The sequence below is a fragment of the Pseudophryne corroboree genome, chromosome 12 (assembly GCF_028390025.1).
Source record: "Pseudophryne corroboree isolate aPseCor3 chromosome 12, aPseCor3.hap2, whole genome shotgun sequence".
Lineage (NCBI taxonomy): Eukaryota > Metazoa > Chordata > Amphibia > Anura > Myobatrachidae > Pseudophryne > Pseudophryne corroboree.
This window is the reverse complement of record NC_086455.1, coordinates 106,750,026-106,765,336: the sequence shown is the minus strand read 5'-3', so window position 1 is coordinate 106,765,336 and position 15,311 is coordinate 106,750,026. Positions and strand designations below refer to the sequence as shown.

General features: G+C 41.4%; 1 protein-coding gene across 5 annotated transcripts in view; it reads left to right on the top strand.

Annotated features, from left to right (window-relative positions):
* MIPOL1 (mirror-image polydactyly 1) overlaps window positions 1–15,311 on the top strand; it is a 921,515-nt gene that overhangs the window by 279,825 nt on the left and 626,379 nt on the right. For all 5 annotated transcript variants that reach the window (XM_063947849.1, XM_063947848.1, XM_063947845.1 and 2 more), the window contains 2 exons: window positions 9,948–10,108; window positions 12,028–12,148. In XM_063947849.1, coding sequence (XP_063803919.1) covers window positions 9,975–10,108; window positions 12,028–12,148 — 255 coding nt within the window. In that variant the 5' untranslated portion in view covers window positions 9,948–9,974. The remainder of the gene's footprint in view (window positions 1–9,947; window positions 10,109–12,027; window positions 12,149–15,311) is intronic.

The following is a 15,311-nucleotide window of genomic DNA, read 5'->3' as shown; positions in this document are numbered from 1 at the left end:
AGTGTCAGAACAATTGTTTTTAAAATGTATTGTGGCTTCAACATAAGTTAAGTTCTATATCCCAAAATTCTGTTAGCTCTATGTCACAACCATCTTCTGCTATAACTGTGGCAACAAAATGGATCAGTGCTGCCAAGTGGAACGAGCCCGAGTTACACAGTATATTATGACCGCACATTCCGTTGACCAAATGGATGAAATGCGGCCATTTAGCCATGCTGAGCATTCAGATAAGCTCTTAGCTTGCGTGGTTTGTTACTGTGGATGCGGGATGACAGTGCACATCGGCCTATATACAGTATCTCTTCCCAAGGGATTTGCCAATAAGACCCAACTACAAATGATGAGATCATGATTGGACAATATAATTTTAATAAAATTTTTAGATTTCTTGATGTATACCAGTTACATTTACAGCTTTTACAGTGGCTTTTGAGTATAGTGTAATTGTTCATACATTTTGGCACCAGCAATATGATCTAAAATAAAACAAAAATAGGGAAAATTAATTCCAATTCTAGAATAAAATTTATATATTTATTTGTAATGCCTTCATGTGTTATCTCTTTTCAGTGTGACATGTCTTTAGCAGATGCTATCATAAGGTCGACAGTTATATTGGTGGCATTGTTAAAATATTCACATTCTCTGATGACATTTGAAATGTTGACATTGCCATAATGTTAACATTAGAGTTAGACTCTCTCTCCTCCCTCTTTTCTCCCTCTTTCACTCTTCCTTCAATCTTTACTCTCACTCTTTCTTTACGCTTTACTTTCTCACTCCTCTCTGCCTTTTTCCTCCCCCCTTCTTTTCCCTCCCCCCTTCTTTTCCCTCCTCCCTCTTCTTTTCCCTCCCCCTTCACTCTTTCCACCCACACTCTTTCCTCTTTCTCTCCTCCCTCACACTTTTTCCTCACTCTATTCTCCTTCCCTCTTTCCTCTCTCTCCTCCCTCGCTCTTTCCCTCTTTCATCTCTTTGCTTCCCTCTCTCTATTTCTCCTCCCTTTTCTCTTCCTTCCTCCAATCTTTCCTCTCTCCACCATCCTTTCATTGCGCTCTCTTTCCTCTTTTTATCTAACATCTTGCCTTTCTCTCCTTCCTCTCTCCGTCATTTGGCCAACATGCGTTAGGTCGACATGAATTTTTGTTAAACTTTTGGTGTCTTTTTTTTCTTCGTAAAGTGACGGGGAATCCCAATTAGTGCAACGTGTTCGCTCGCCATGCTTCGGGCAAGGTGCCTCACTCCGCTACCGCTGGGCTCGGCACAGGTTACCGTTCCCAATTGTAGTCCACATGGATCGTAAAGTATGAAAAACTCCCCAAAAATTTTTTAAACTCATGTCGACCTTTTGAATCGTCGACATAGTACATGTCGACCTAATGACCCTGTCGACCTAATGACTGTATCCCCATAAGAGTAATAACAGACTGTTTAGTAATGAAAAGTAGTTGCGAAGTTGAACTGAATGAAGGGTGGTCTGAATGGATTAGTAGGCTATGCCACAAAAAAACTCCCATTATTTGGATAAAGGAAGATGTGTTATTGTACAATATTTATTATTATCCAGATACTCTTGTGTTTTATATATTTTTTATAAGTGTATAGAAGGACTAACTTACCAGTATTACACCACAGTAACCATGTGCTACATCATGATAACTAGACACCTGCAATCATTGTTTACAATGTGCATAGAAAATGAAATCTAATACCTGATTGGTTGATTGCATTGGTCCTGTACAGATTGTGCACCTTTATTGGCAACTGAGCTGTAGTGTAAAGTTTATGTTGGTTTTCCAGATTTGCTCTGTTAATCGAACTTTGTAAAACTTGCACTGAGGCAAGGAAAACCGATTGGTGATTGCTTGTTATGGGTAACAGTACTTTCTCCCATATGAAAATCAATGATGCCCTAGTATCAGAAATGTTCCAAGATACTTTTTTATTTTACTGTTTGTGCTCAGGCACATTTTGTTTATACAAGAGCATTGCTGCTGTATTATCCCTAGAAGACTGATCACATTCCCTAGAGTAAATAATAATGTAACAGATAAAGAGAATCACATGTCATAACAATTATTTAAGTAAAACAAACAATGATTGTGGATAATTTGGTTCTGTTTAGAGACCTAATACAGAATCATTGCCTCTTGATTCACAGTCATTATAATGGTCATATTGGTTCATAAAACAAGAGCCCCTTGAATGAAACCGTACATTGTTGGAGAGATAGTGATCTGTAAACGGAAATGGTATGGTTTCCTTTGAGCGTGCGACCACTAGGGTCATGGTCAGGGGTGTCACAAACTTTTTGGTTGGGGGGGGAGGCAAGATTTTAGTTTGGCCCCCCCTATATGAGACTGAATGTCACCCCCTACGGGGCAGCTGGACTTACCCACCACACATCTATCTGTCTCTATATGCATACACAGGTAAGAAACAGCATAAAAGACACTATGGCGGAATGCTGATAATGGTGTATTAGAAGAAAAGTACATTAAGTGGCCCATTTACTGTTTATTGAGGTTTAGACTCAATAAAATTTCTTATTTTCACTATTTGTGCAATAAGAAATAATTTCAGCTAAGATGTGTTAAAAATCACAACTAGGGACAAGCCCTCCAATAGGAGCATATCCTAGCAACGTATAAGCTAAAAATGATTGCAGAAGGGATCACTTTACTTTCTGGTGCAGACTTACTGCACATGTGTGGTCATTAGGCAGCACGTGCAGCAGTGGCTCTTGCCGGGGAAGGATCCAGACAATCCCTCTCCCGGTAAATTGTGTTATGTAGCCCATAGACTACAGTAGCTAACGCTATTGTAATGAGAAACCGTGAAAGCGCAGATATCTTTGAACCCCTGTAATACTTTCAGGGAATAATTAATGTACATTTTAAGGGTATCCCAATTTTTGAGGTGATTTCCCACAAAATGTGTATTATAAATATGCCTCCCAAACATAACTGTAACATGTATTATTATAAAAATAAAGTTGAAGTATAATATGTAAAACTAGGCTTTGGTGTGTGTGGGTAACCTCTCTGCATCACTGTTCAGCCCATTTTCTGTTTCACTTCTGTGTATTGCTGTAATGTTAAAGAAGAGGTTATGATTTTATCTGTTTTTGTAGCATAAGATCTTTTAGTTGATGAAATTTAAAATACATAATGATAAACATAATATTTTACAACCACTAGAGGGAGTAATCTGTTTTTGGAATGCCTAACCATACATTGTTTAAGCACTCTTGTATTTAGAGTTTGCTCCTTGTTTCATTTTGTAAATGGGAGTTCTTGCATTTGCAATAGTACTTTTACTTTTCACTTTGGTTTATAAAGAAACTACGTCACAACTTCTCACTTTTATTTTATTTATTTTACGCACCCAATAATTGGATATGACTGTGACGGGGACAAAACAAGTGTCATCAATGGGGAATATGATGGTCTTTTGAGGGTCATATAAATACATACCTTCCAACTATCGGTGCTTTTTGATAGACATACCTCCTTTCCTCCAGAAGTGTATGTGTGTGTGTGTATGTGTATATATATATATATATATATATATATATATATATATAGTTAGGACACACACACATATACAGTATGTGTGTGTGTCTCTCTCTCCCTCTCTCTCTCTCTCTCTATATATATATATATATATATATATATATATCTCAAAACAAATATCCTAGTGCGCTAATACATATATAGCTGTGAATACAGCTACAAAAGCAGAATTTACAGTTCAAAATGTTTCAATGGACCGGAGATATATTCCATATATCAGGAAACTTTGTTTGGCAGGTCAGAAGCGAGGCTCCCTTGGATGAAGAACCCCTCACCAAATCACCCAAGAAATAGTAACCATTAATAATCAAGTAATGATTTTTATTTTTCCAATGCTTTAACGTCAAATATATTAAAACGACATTAAAACATTTTTTTTATACAGCACCAATACATTCATATAATGTCTATGTACAGAAGATGGTATCAAATCTCTCCCTCGCCTTAAATAAAGGTGTGAGCTCAGGGTAGAGATAATCAATACAGCGACATCGTGAATGCACATTGGTGAAACCTACGCGTTTTGTCACAATGACTTCATCAGGGGTATAGTGCCTAAATGGTGAAAAAAAGGAGAAGGGGGTCATGAGGAGGGAAGGCCTTAAATTGCAAAAATTAGAAAAAAATGAGAATCTCGCTATGGAATCACATACCAATTAGCTTTTGATGGATTACACAGAGATGGGTAGTCGATGCAATATGTGTATGGGTCACCAGCCTGAATCATTCAGGATTCAGGCTGGTGACCCATACACATGCACACATCAGAACTTATCGAGCATTCATCACATATTTGTGTATTATTGGTCATTAGTAAGAAAGTGTTTGTATTTTTATAGCCATTTTTTGGATGCCATTCATCACCTTTATTTGCAATTCCTATTGAATGGATTCTTTCTAAATGTACTTCAGGATCTATGACAGTTTCTTAAACTGAATCTGAAGATCGTTTATTTCTATATATTGCATTGACCACCCATCTCTGTGTAATCCATCAAAAGCTGATGATGGGGGGGGGGGGGAAACTACCCCAAAACGTAAATAAAAGCACCTTTTTCTACTTGAATGGAGTCCAGGGGTGTCACCTTGCTGTATATGTTGGTATGTAGGGCTGGTTAGCCCATGGGAATGCACCCTGGCAAGTATCTTTAAAGGCTATTAGAGGAGTGCCGGATCCATGGTTTATATATATATATATATATATATATATAGTCCCAGTACAAACAAGGCTTCTAGTTATATGTACTATTTGTTCTGTTACAGGTAAACAGCAAATCCTCAATGACTTGGACAAGTGCGACTTGAATTACCTTGCCAGTCTAATATTGTGATGCCAAGTGGCCGTCTACTTGAATACTGTGCTTGGTTGGCCATATTCTGCAACACGTTGCCTGAATGTGCCTGATTCTTTGTGATATGCTGAAATAAGAACAGCTTAACTTTGTAGTGTTGTCCCTGAAAACCTCTAAATTCATCTAATGATATGCTATCAGCCTTACTTTACAAGCACATTCAGTAATGCTGTGGCACCCATCCAATAACATATTCTCAAGCAGGCACCAACTATGGCAAATTTTCAGTATCAACTACCTGCTAAGCAAAAGTAATCTATGAGCAAACTCCTATATAAAGAGTGTAATTGCAGCCTCGCTGACCGTCACTGTAGGGTTTCTCACAACACCACTATACTGTTTTCCTGAATACACTGCATCCTACAAGTTACTATATTTTTCACCTTGTTCTTGCCTACTGAGACTCCCGTAAAGCTGGGATGCCACAGGCTGCCACCTCTGCACATGTCAGTAACTCTAGTAAACACAGTGACCGAAACAAAGGGTTGTATTTATCTTTCAGAAATCTGTCCGGCATTAAGTAGCCACCAAAACTGCCTTGCCCACACAGCTCTATGGAAACAGTGATGTAATCCAATTCCCCAAGTGTCAGCCATTGTAGCCTACAGGATACTTTTTTTGCTGAAGAAGGATCTTTAGATCCTTCCCCCGCAGTTTATACTTACACATGTGCAGCCCTGCCCCATTGCGCAGCAACTGGGCAGGGCTGCACATGTTTAAACCAGGTCTAATCCTGGCAGTAAATTGATAGCGCAAGCTGCAGTCCTGACAAGAGGATTTTAATTTATTGGCACGTAAAATAATCTCTTATAGCTTACAAGGCACCACTGCCATCAGTGATTGAAAAAAAGGCCCCTGAAGGCACACATCCTGAGCAATAACCGTTAGTTTTATAAATATGACAACCTATACACATAATACTCTGTTCAAACCCGATGATTCCATTGTGGCACACTGGCGGGTGCTAAATATATGAGGAGCTTAGTGGAAAAGAGGCATATGCAGGGGCGTTTTAAGAGAGGAGGAGGCCCGTGTGCAGCCTTCTGCTTCAGGGGCCCCCTCCTCTCTGACTGATGCACAGGTGTTTTAATACTTACCTCTGCTGGGTCCCCCGGCGGTGCCATCCTTCTCCGCAGCGGCAATAGAGTCTGAGAACAGACTCTATTGCGCATGCGCAAACCTCCGGGAACACGGCGCAGCGGCCATTTTCCTGAAGATTTTGCTAATGCGCATGCGTGAAACTCCAGAAAAATGGCCGCCGTGCCATGTTTCCGGAGTTTTCAGCAGGCACAATAGAGTTTGTTCCCCCTAGTGTTCAAACTCTATTACGCTGCTGAGAAGGGATGGCTCCGACGGGGGACTCCAGAGAGGTAAGTATTAAACAAATGGGTGCAGTGTGTGCGGGGTGGGCCCCCCTGGACCCTGGGGGCCCGTGTGCCTCGCACACACTGCACCCATTATAGATACGCCAATGGGCATATGCCACAATACATGGATTTTGAATTTTTTTCTGCCATCAGGTAGCTTCTGCCATCTAGCGTCTACTCCACTAACTTCTAACATAGTGTCATGTGCCTATTTCTCACCAGCAACAAATATAAATCCCTGGTATTTTATTTCAAGACATAACTAGCTGAAAAGTAAGAAACATATTTTGTGGATATGCCTCTTTCCACTGAGCCCCTCATATATGAAGGGCCTGCAACGTTGTGCCCTGAAGATATAGAAGCTAAAGCGAACATACAGATGTGTCCTCTCTCATCGTTGCTGCAGTCACGTTAAACAGCCCTTCTAGTTGTGCCTAGTCGTGAACCCATTTACTAACACAGGATGTCTTTTTGTGCATTTTTCTCTAGAAAAGCTTAGTATTTGCATTGCTATGCAAATAAGACGCACAAGCAGGCTTCTTAAAATGATATGTGGCATGCCTATATTCTGTGTGCAACTATGGCTGTGTCTGCGCCTGACGCTAGCAGAGTTGCACGGGAACCGCCGGCTCACTCACTCAGGCATCTCCCTGCAAGTGCTAGAAACACTTGGTATTGGAATTTTATTTGTATATTTAGTGGTCTATTTTCTCAAAATCAGCAATAGAACATTTATCACCACAATTTACCATTTCAACCTAGCTGGTTCCCTGGCAATGCCATCCTGTCAGCAGTAAGGCTGAGTTTACCACTTTGCCTGGCCAGTGACATTGTAAAAAGAAATTTGACATATAGAAAAAATAAATGAAATACATTTTTTGAAGACATTATTTTCACATGATTAAAAATGTAAAATATATTGAATTAAATAAAGTATGTTTCCCAACGCTGGGACCTGCTATTCCCATCCTACCCTGTCGATAGCACTAGGAAAAAAGTTGATGGTGCAGGTACTGCCTGTTATTGCTGAATGGGAGGCTACTTAAATGAACCTTACCTTTCCCCATTTCTCCCTATGATAAATACACCCATTAACCTCTAAAAAGGAGACTTATCTTTTTAAGATGTGTTTGTGTCTGCCTTTATATTATCACTGTGCATTAGCAATTATTAACTTTTTAATCTTTCTGTTTTTCTGTATTGTCTGGGAAACAAATAAATGATCCACTGCCTGTATCTTAAAGCTCCTAAGCAGTAATATATCTCTGAAAATCTTATTCAATTGTTGGCAAATACACAGATAAAAGATGAAGTGAAAAGCGCAGTGAATGGTTCTCATCTTTGGGAAAGCACTATGGCTCACGGATCACTTGATCAAAACAGTGTTATGCAACATGGGCAAGAATCCACGTTAGACTAGATGCAATTAATAAGTGAATCACTCGAAATGTTTGTGCTGTATACTGTGGGATTATATTGAGAGGAAATCTTTATCTTAAATCTAAGAATACAGAATATACTCATAGGTGATCCTTTCATTGCTTTTGTAATCATATATACAGTATTATCTGACAGTAACTCAACCGTGTATCAAGTAAGTCAGTGCTGCAGGGCCAAGCTTGCACACAATGCTTCTCACATGCTGCTTCATTCAGCCATTTAATCCAGTTGACGGAGCAATAAAATAACCTACTCGTTGTGTAAAACACCAAGCTAAATATTTTACTGGTGAGATTGCACAATTTTCTGCAACATGCATCATGTTTTGTTAAGGGGGATATGTATTAATCCTTCTAAAGGAGACAAGTGGAAGTGATACCCATAGCAACTAATCAGATCCTAGCTATCATTTTATAGACTGTAGAAGATAAATAATACTTAGAACCTGATTGGCTGCTATGGGCAACATTTCCACTTACTGTAGATGGTTTGAAAAATCTTCTTGTATTCACACTAGGGGGTCAATCCAATTAGCTTAAAACGTTTAAACGCCGGCAACGGCATACAATCTCTCGCACCCTTCGCGGCCTCGATTCAGCCCCAATTCGCACAAAACTGCTCGGACCTCTATGGGGTGGCGAGCAGTTTTGTGCGAATTCGGCCCGCCGTAAAGTGCGGCCCCTGTCACGACAATTCGCAGCTGCGATGATATTGCAGCTAATTGGATTGACTCTTCACTACTTGATCTATGGATATGTAGGCCGGATCAGTAGCAACCTTTAAGCAGAGAACCACTATCAGCTGCATGCACAGGCTGCCAAGCCTGGCTTATGTTTGGAATAATGCCCAACAGAATCTTAACTTGTTTAAATGTTTCTTTTTGCTACAGTAATTCAAATACTGAATAGTGCTTCTGATTGAAATCTCTCATTTATTTCTCAATAACTTTGCTGTCGTGGTAATGGAGAAACAATTCTGGCAACACCACAGAAACAGTATTGTCGGTATTGTTCATGAATTATTAGTATTGTTCATAAATTTTCTATGGGTATAGTGATTGCTGGTAAAGGAGATCTATTATTCACAATCCCTCCAACAGCAGCTATTGTGTTTTTCTGGTGTTTAAGCAGGTGGTTTCAGGTCGAAGGAGTCTGGCACGGTGATTTCAAGTAGATTAGGTCTGGCAAGGTGATTTCAGGTAGAGGGTGTATAACAAGGTGATTTCAGGTAGAGGGAGTCTGGCACGGTGATTTCAGGTAGATTAGGTCTGGCAAGGTGATTTCAGGTAGATGGTGTATGACAAGGTGACTTCAGGTAGAGGGAGTCTGGCAAGGTGATTTCAGGTAGAAGGTATATAGTAAGATGATTTCTGGTAGAAACTATATGGTAAGGTGATTTCAGGTAGAAACTATATGGTACGGTGATTTCAGGTAGAGGGTGTATGGCAAGGGGATTTCAGGTAGAAGATATATGGCAAGGGGATTTCAGGTAGATTAGGTCTGGCAAGGTGATTTCAGGTAGAGGGACGTCTGGCAAGGTGATTTCAGGTAGAAGTTATATGGCAAGGTGATTTCAGGTAGACCGTATGGCAAAGTGATTTCAGGTAGACTGTGTATGGCAAGGTGATTTCAGGTAGACTGTATGGCAAAGTGATTTCAGGTAGACTGTGTATGGCAAGGTGATTTCAGGTAGACTGTATGGCAAAGTGATTTCAGGTAGACTGTGTATGGCAAGGGGATTTCAGGTAGAGGGGGTCTGGCAAGGTGATTTCAGGTAGAAGATATATGTCAAGGTGATTTCAGGTAGACTGTATGGCAAAGTGATTTCAGGTAGACTGTGTATGGCAAGGGGATTTCAGGTAGAGGGGGTCTGGCAAGGTGATTTTAGGTAGAAGGTATATGGCAAGGTGATTTCTGGTAGACGTAGTCTGGCAAGGTGATTTTAGGTAAAAGGTACAGTATATGGCAAATTGATTTCAGGTAGAAGGTACAGTATATGGCAAGGTGATATCAGGTAGAAAGTACAGTATATGGCTAGGTAATTTCAGGTAGAGGGTGTCTGGCAAGTGTCGGGCTTTATTTTAGGAAATTATAGTAGTTTTTAAGTGGAGTTATTTTGGAACTTAGTCTTCCTGATGCAGAATTTGGGGAAAGTAATGTTGCATTGAGACATAAAATATTTGTGTTTAATCTCCATTTCATTTTGTTTAGAATATTGTTTTACTACATGATCCAAAAATGGCCTCTGGTTCAACTCAGGAGATTAGAAAATCTAAAGCATATGACTCAGGGAGTATTCCTACACCCAGCCCGAGGAACTTATCTGCAGCCAAGATGTCAAGTCTAGAACAAAGTGATGCTCAGAAGCCAAGGCAAGTGTCTGCTTGAGGCAGTGGTGTGCTTTGTGTGTGTAAATCTGCTTATGTATCTGTTTGGTTTAGTAAAGTCTTAGAAGAAAATGCAAAATGTATTCAAAATAATGCAAATCTTTTTACAAGAATTCAATTAAAACATGAATATCAAATAAACCTTGTCCATCCGTGGCATGCACCAAAAGCTAAGTCTACAAGCAGTGATCATGTGAACAGAGGATGTAGTGGTATAGATAGGAATAAGTGACAGCAAATGACTCCTAAACACTAGATGTACAGTATATTATGAGCCTTGCATTATATTAAACACGTCAGGCAAATGCCTGCTTTTGAAAGTAACATTTTTAAGCGTTGGTTAATCTGTGTGGCAGTGTGTGATGCGGAAATGCCTCAGGACGTCTCTAGCTGTAACAATGACAAGTATATCTCCGCCTCTCAGAGAGTGCTTCTTTGTACTGTCTGGCCATATACAGCACTAATAATAGCATATAATAGAGACAGGGAGGGAGTACTCCGCTGTGTCAGTGAAGTAACACTTAAGTACAACTAATAAACTGTTCATTTTGGGCTAATCACTTAGCTGCATATTTATCAAATTGTGGGCAACTGAAAACCTTTATTCAAAACAAATGTAGTGGCAAGCATTGTATTAGTTTCCTCAGTAATGCTGTGTGATCCTTTTTTTTAAACCATTATTTGTATATCCCCAAAGGGTGGAATATCACTTAGCCTCATGAGCATACAGTACATATCAGCCCCACCACCTCAATGCAGCACTGTATGCATGCCAACTATGCCTGCATTCACCACTTGTTCTTAGCAGGCATCCTATAGAACCGCTGGCCGCTTGTAAGCAATAACCAGTCAAAAAATTGTGCTCGGTATTGGTTACTTTGACCAGAGCCCAGTTCAGCCATCAGCGTGCAGTATTCTGGGCAGAACTCTCGTATGTGAATGTTTTCCACAGGGAGTGCTAAATAAAGTTTTATTTGCCCTCTGGACAGAAGCCCTGTCTTCCTGGTTCCAATAAAGGACACACAAACCCTTAAGGTCCCAGCACATGCCTGCTATTTATGTAGGGTATTTATGCCATTCTATCACTGTCTCTACACCATGGGGCTGATATAGAGATGAACGCACTCCAGCTTCCTGCACATATATTGTGAGTTTACGCACTGCTCATGCCCCAGAGCCAAGGGTAGGCAAATACTGCTGACGTAACCCTGTCACATCTCCCCTTGCGCTTTTGTCACCTGAACTGCGGGCTATGCAATGTCATACATACAGCTTTCTCACTGATCTCTTTCCCTAAGGATGGGGCTGGTAAAAGTGCTCACTGATCATGATGCCATCTATGAAACCATGCGTATGAATAGGGGCCATCCGGCCGCAGAAATGCAACATATGCAATGCGACCGCAATTATATCCAGCTATCTTCCGCACGTGTCTGAATCCAGTCATGTCTCTAATGCACTTGCTGCATTAGTAATTCGGATGCCTGGGTTTGTTGGTCTTACATTTTAGATTTGCAAAGTTGTTTAACTGTCCATCTTTCTGACATGTGCCTTACACAAGTGTAAATTGGATGAAAATTATGTGTATCTAAAGAATGCTCTATTTTATTATACTGACTGATCTAGATATTATGTCGTTTAAGATACAGTAACTCTAAAACCACGTCCTTGCAGTTCTAATGCATATGTCACTGAACAAAACAGCTAACGAAACTTTTCTTCTAACTTTAAACTTTAATACCGTGCTTTGCTAATAGAACAATTGGCTTACCCCCAAGTTGCCTACTTAATATGTAAAGCAGGCGTACAGAACATGACGGTACATGGCTAGTTGGGATAAGCGGGAGACAGCTGTCATGTGATTGGCTCTTGCTGAATAAATATTTTCTTGCTCCTCATTACAGCGACAGGCCAGATTCACATCACAATCCTGACCATCCAACCTCCACAGCCCTAGAAGGGGGGAAGCAGAACCTGACAGCGTTGTCACAGGAGGTGGATTATCTGAGACAAACCAATAAAAAGGTACAGGTCACAGTTTCTCTATTTTACCCAAACACTGTGACCACTGTCTGGCTGAATGTGTTTATTTTTTTTCTATTTAAAATAAAAGGAACACAATTGCTGCTTTGTGCTGCTCTTTTTTTTTTGTTGTGTCTTCCCTCTATAAGAATTTGTTACTACCACCCCTGGAGCTAATTTATCCCATGGGATTACTTAGCACAGGAATTCAACCTCCTCTTGGATACAGCCACTGCCACCACCAGCAGGAGGCTTTCAGAGGAGTGTACCACCTAGGCCATACGCCTACTTGTATACACTGCATGCATGGTGGTTAATCGTACATATACTGCAGAATCCTTCATACTAGGTCTATCAGCACTGTGGATACCTTCCTGTTAAATCACACCACTGAGCATCTTTGCACCATACCATGTGACACTGAGAGGAGTAACATACCATAGTTTTCTTTAAATTTGCATCTTAGTTGCATTGCAGATGCAGCACAACACCTCTCAGTGTCCGGCTGCCACAGTAATCAACATTAATCTACTTATTAGAGTCGGCACGATCATAAATTGGACCTGGATAAATTGATATAAAATGTCAGTATTAGGGATGTTAGCGACCCACCTGATGAGGGATCCGGTCTGAAGATCGACAGTGTCTAGGTCGACAATGTTTAGGGCGACCACTATAGGCTGACAGTCACTAGGTCGACAGGGTTGGCAGGTCGACAGGGTTTATAGGTCGACATGTGCTAGGTCAAAAGGTCGACATAAGTTTAAAAAAAAAAAAGTGAACTTTTTCATACTTAACGATCCACGTGGACTACGATTGGAACAGTAATCTGTGCCGAGCGAAGCGGTAGTGGAGCGAGGCACCTTGCCCAAGCGAAGCGAGCCATGCGAGGGGACACGGTGCACTAATTGGGGTTCCCGGTCACTCTACGAAGAAAACTACATCAAAAAAAATAAAACCTTATGTCGACTCATGTCGATCTAATGATCCACACCCCCTGATGAGGTCACTGTGACTTGCTAGGAGAGCACGCAATTTTGACCAAATGTGCTAAGAAGCTCAATTTTAATCTAAGTTTATTATAATTGTTTTATTAGTATGTGACATTAACCACACAGGAATTGGTTTTACACCCATACAAAGCAGCAGATGGCATAGAATGCCTTCTTATACAGATTTGGACTATCATTGCAGCTTTCATTTCTTTTATTTATGCCAACAAGAGACACATTTTGAGCAGAAAAGACACTTGGCGCAGCAGAGTTGCCCGGGACAGCGTGCCATCAGGGGCTATTTGGTGCTTTTATACTGCAGAACACTCCCGTATAGCTACAGCTTAGACATTTCTTTATTCTGGCAGCTCACTCATTTTTATGTTGGCACAAAACCATTCTCACAGTTTCTTTAAAATACTGCAAATCCGCTGCCTTCTACCACAGTATTTGTTTTATCACTGCACCCTACAGAGTAGCTACCAGCAGGAACTCCACCTCACCTCCACATGGCCACTTTCCCTGGTATGCTGGCACTGTGAACTTTATGAGGAATTCACTGGTACGCACGCGCATTCATTGTGATTTGTTGGCGGGCGTACAGTGCTATGTGTTAGTGCTTCGCAGGCATATCAGCCAGGCACTCGCATTGTATGCTTGTATGTGCTTCTTCTGTATTTCATGTACATTTCTATGTATGCAAAAATATTGGTTGTACAAGCCCTTAGTAATTTGTTCCTGTGCAATGCAAGCCTCTCCAATCTGAGAACTAGCATTTGGAGCTCAATATCTTTTTTGTCTATAGCATCCATAAGGGATATTGGGGAAATCTAGTATGATACGGTATCGACGGGGTCCAAAGGAGCCGGTGCACTTTAAATTTCTTCACTGGGTGTGCTGGCTCCTCCCCTCTATGCCCCCTCCCACAGGCAGTTATAGGTAAAACAGTGCCCGAAGGAGAAGGGACATATATGAGAGAAGGAACATGAGAACAAGGATTGGTGAGATTTATATACCAGCACACCACTAACATATAACAACCAGCAACGGCTGGTAACAACAACAGCAACATCTGAACAGGTCTTGTGAGGTGCGGAGTCGCTTCCCCGCTGCAGGACCACCGTCCTGAGAGGTTGTTTGTTCAGCAGGGCACTGCGCCTTGGCTGTCACAATCGCAGCACGCCGCACACCCCTAACACTAGCCTAAAGGTGATGTCTGTGGTGAGTACAAACTGGGGGCCCCGCTAGGGGGGGGGGTTACCCGGTTCAAAGTGCGGCTGAACTCAGGCACGGTATACGGGACCCTCCTGGGGGGGTCCCGCTAGAGCCCCCGTGTAGACTGGCTTATATTAGCTTGAAGTAGCACTTGTGCGACATTTTTAAGCCACACAGGAGACTTTGTCAGCAGTGTTGCCAACTATTAAATGAAAAACAAGCAGCTGGTGACTAAAAAATAAGCCCAAAACAAGCCCAAACCCTTACTAAAAAGCTGCCAAAAAAGCCCAACTTAAGTTTTTGGTTTCCTAATTAAAATATATATACTGTAATTATTAGTGCTATGTCTCGCTGCTGGATGGACTGAAGATAAGTTCTGGATCTTGAAGTCAAGTGGATAGCTTTCAGTTTCTTGAACTTTTCTGGTATCTGGTTCTCAAGTCGGAATGGTAATGATATCCTGGCTGACGGGATGCCAGCTGTCAATATACTAACAACGGCATCCTGGCCGCAAGAATACTGGCAGCGGAGCAAGCGCAAAGAGTGCAGTCACCACGGCATGGTGGCTCACTGCACTCACCACAGGTTTTATTGTCACTCTATGGGTCTTGTGGACACCCACGAGTGGGAAAACCCGTGGCGAGCGCTGACGGCATTCCTGTCTGTTAGGATTTCGGCATCAGGATCCTTAATGCCGGTATCCCGACAGCCGGGTTAACTACATCCCCTGCAGTCGGTGGTAAGGGGGGTACTGACGGAGAAGATGTGTGCTGAGCGATCTTAACACAGACGAGGGGGGAGGGGGGAGACCGCTCACTTCACACAGCGCTGAAGTGAGTGACCCGCTAGATTGAGCCTGCATGAAGGCTCAATCTAGCACCGGCGATAGCGATGCGCGGCTATCGCTGGGGACATACACACGACAGATCCGTGCTTAAAATTTAAGCAATCTAGTCAGA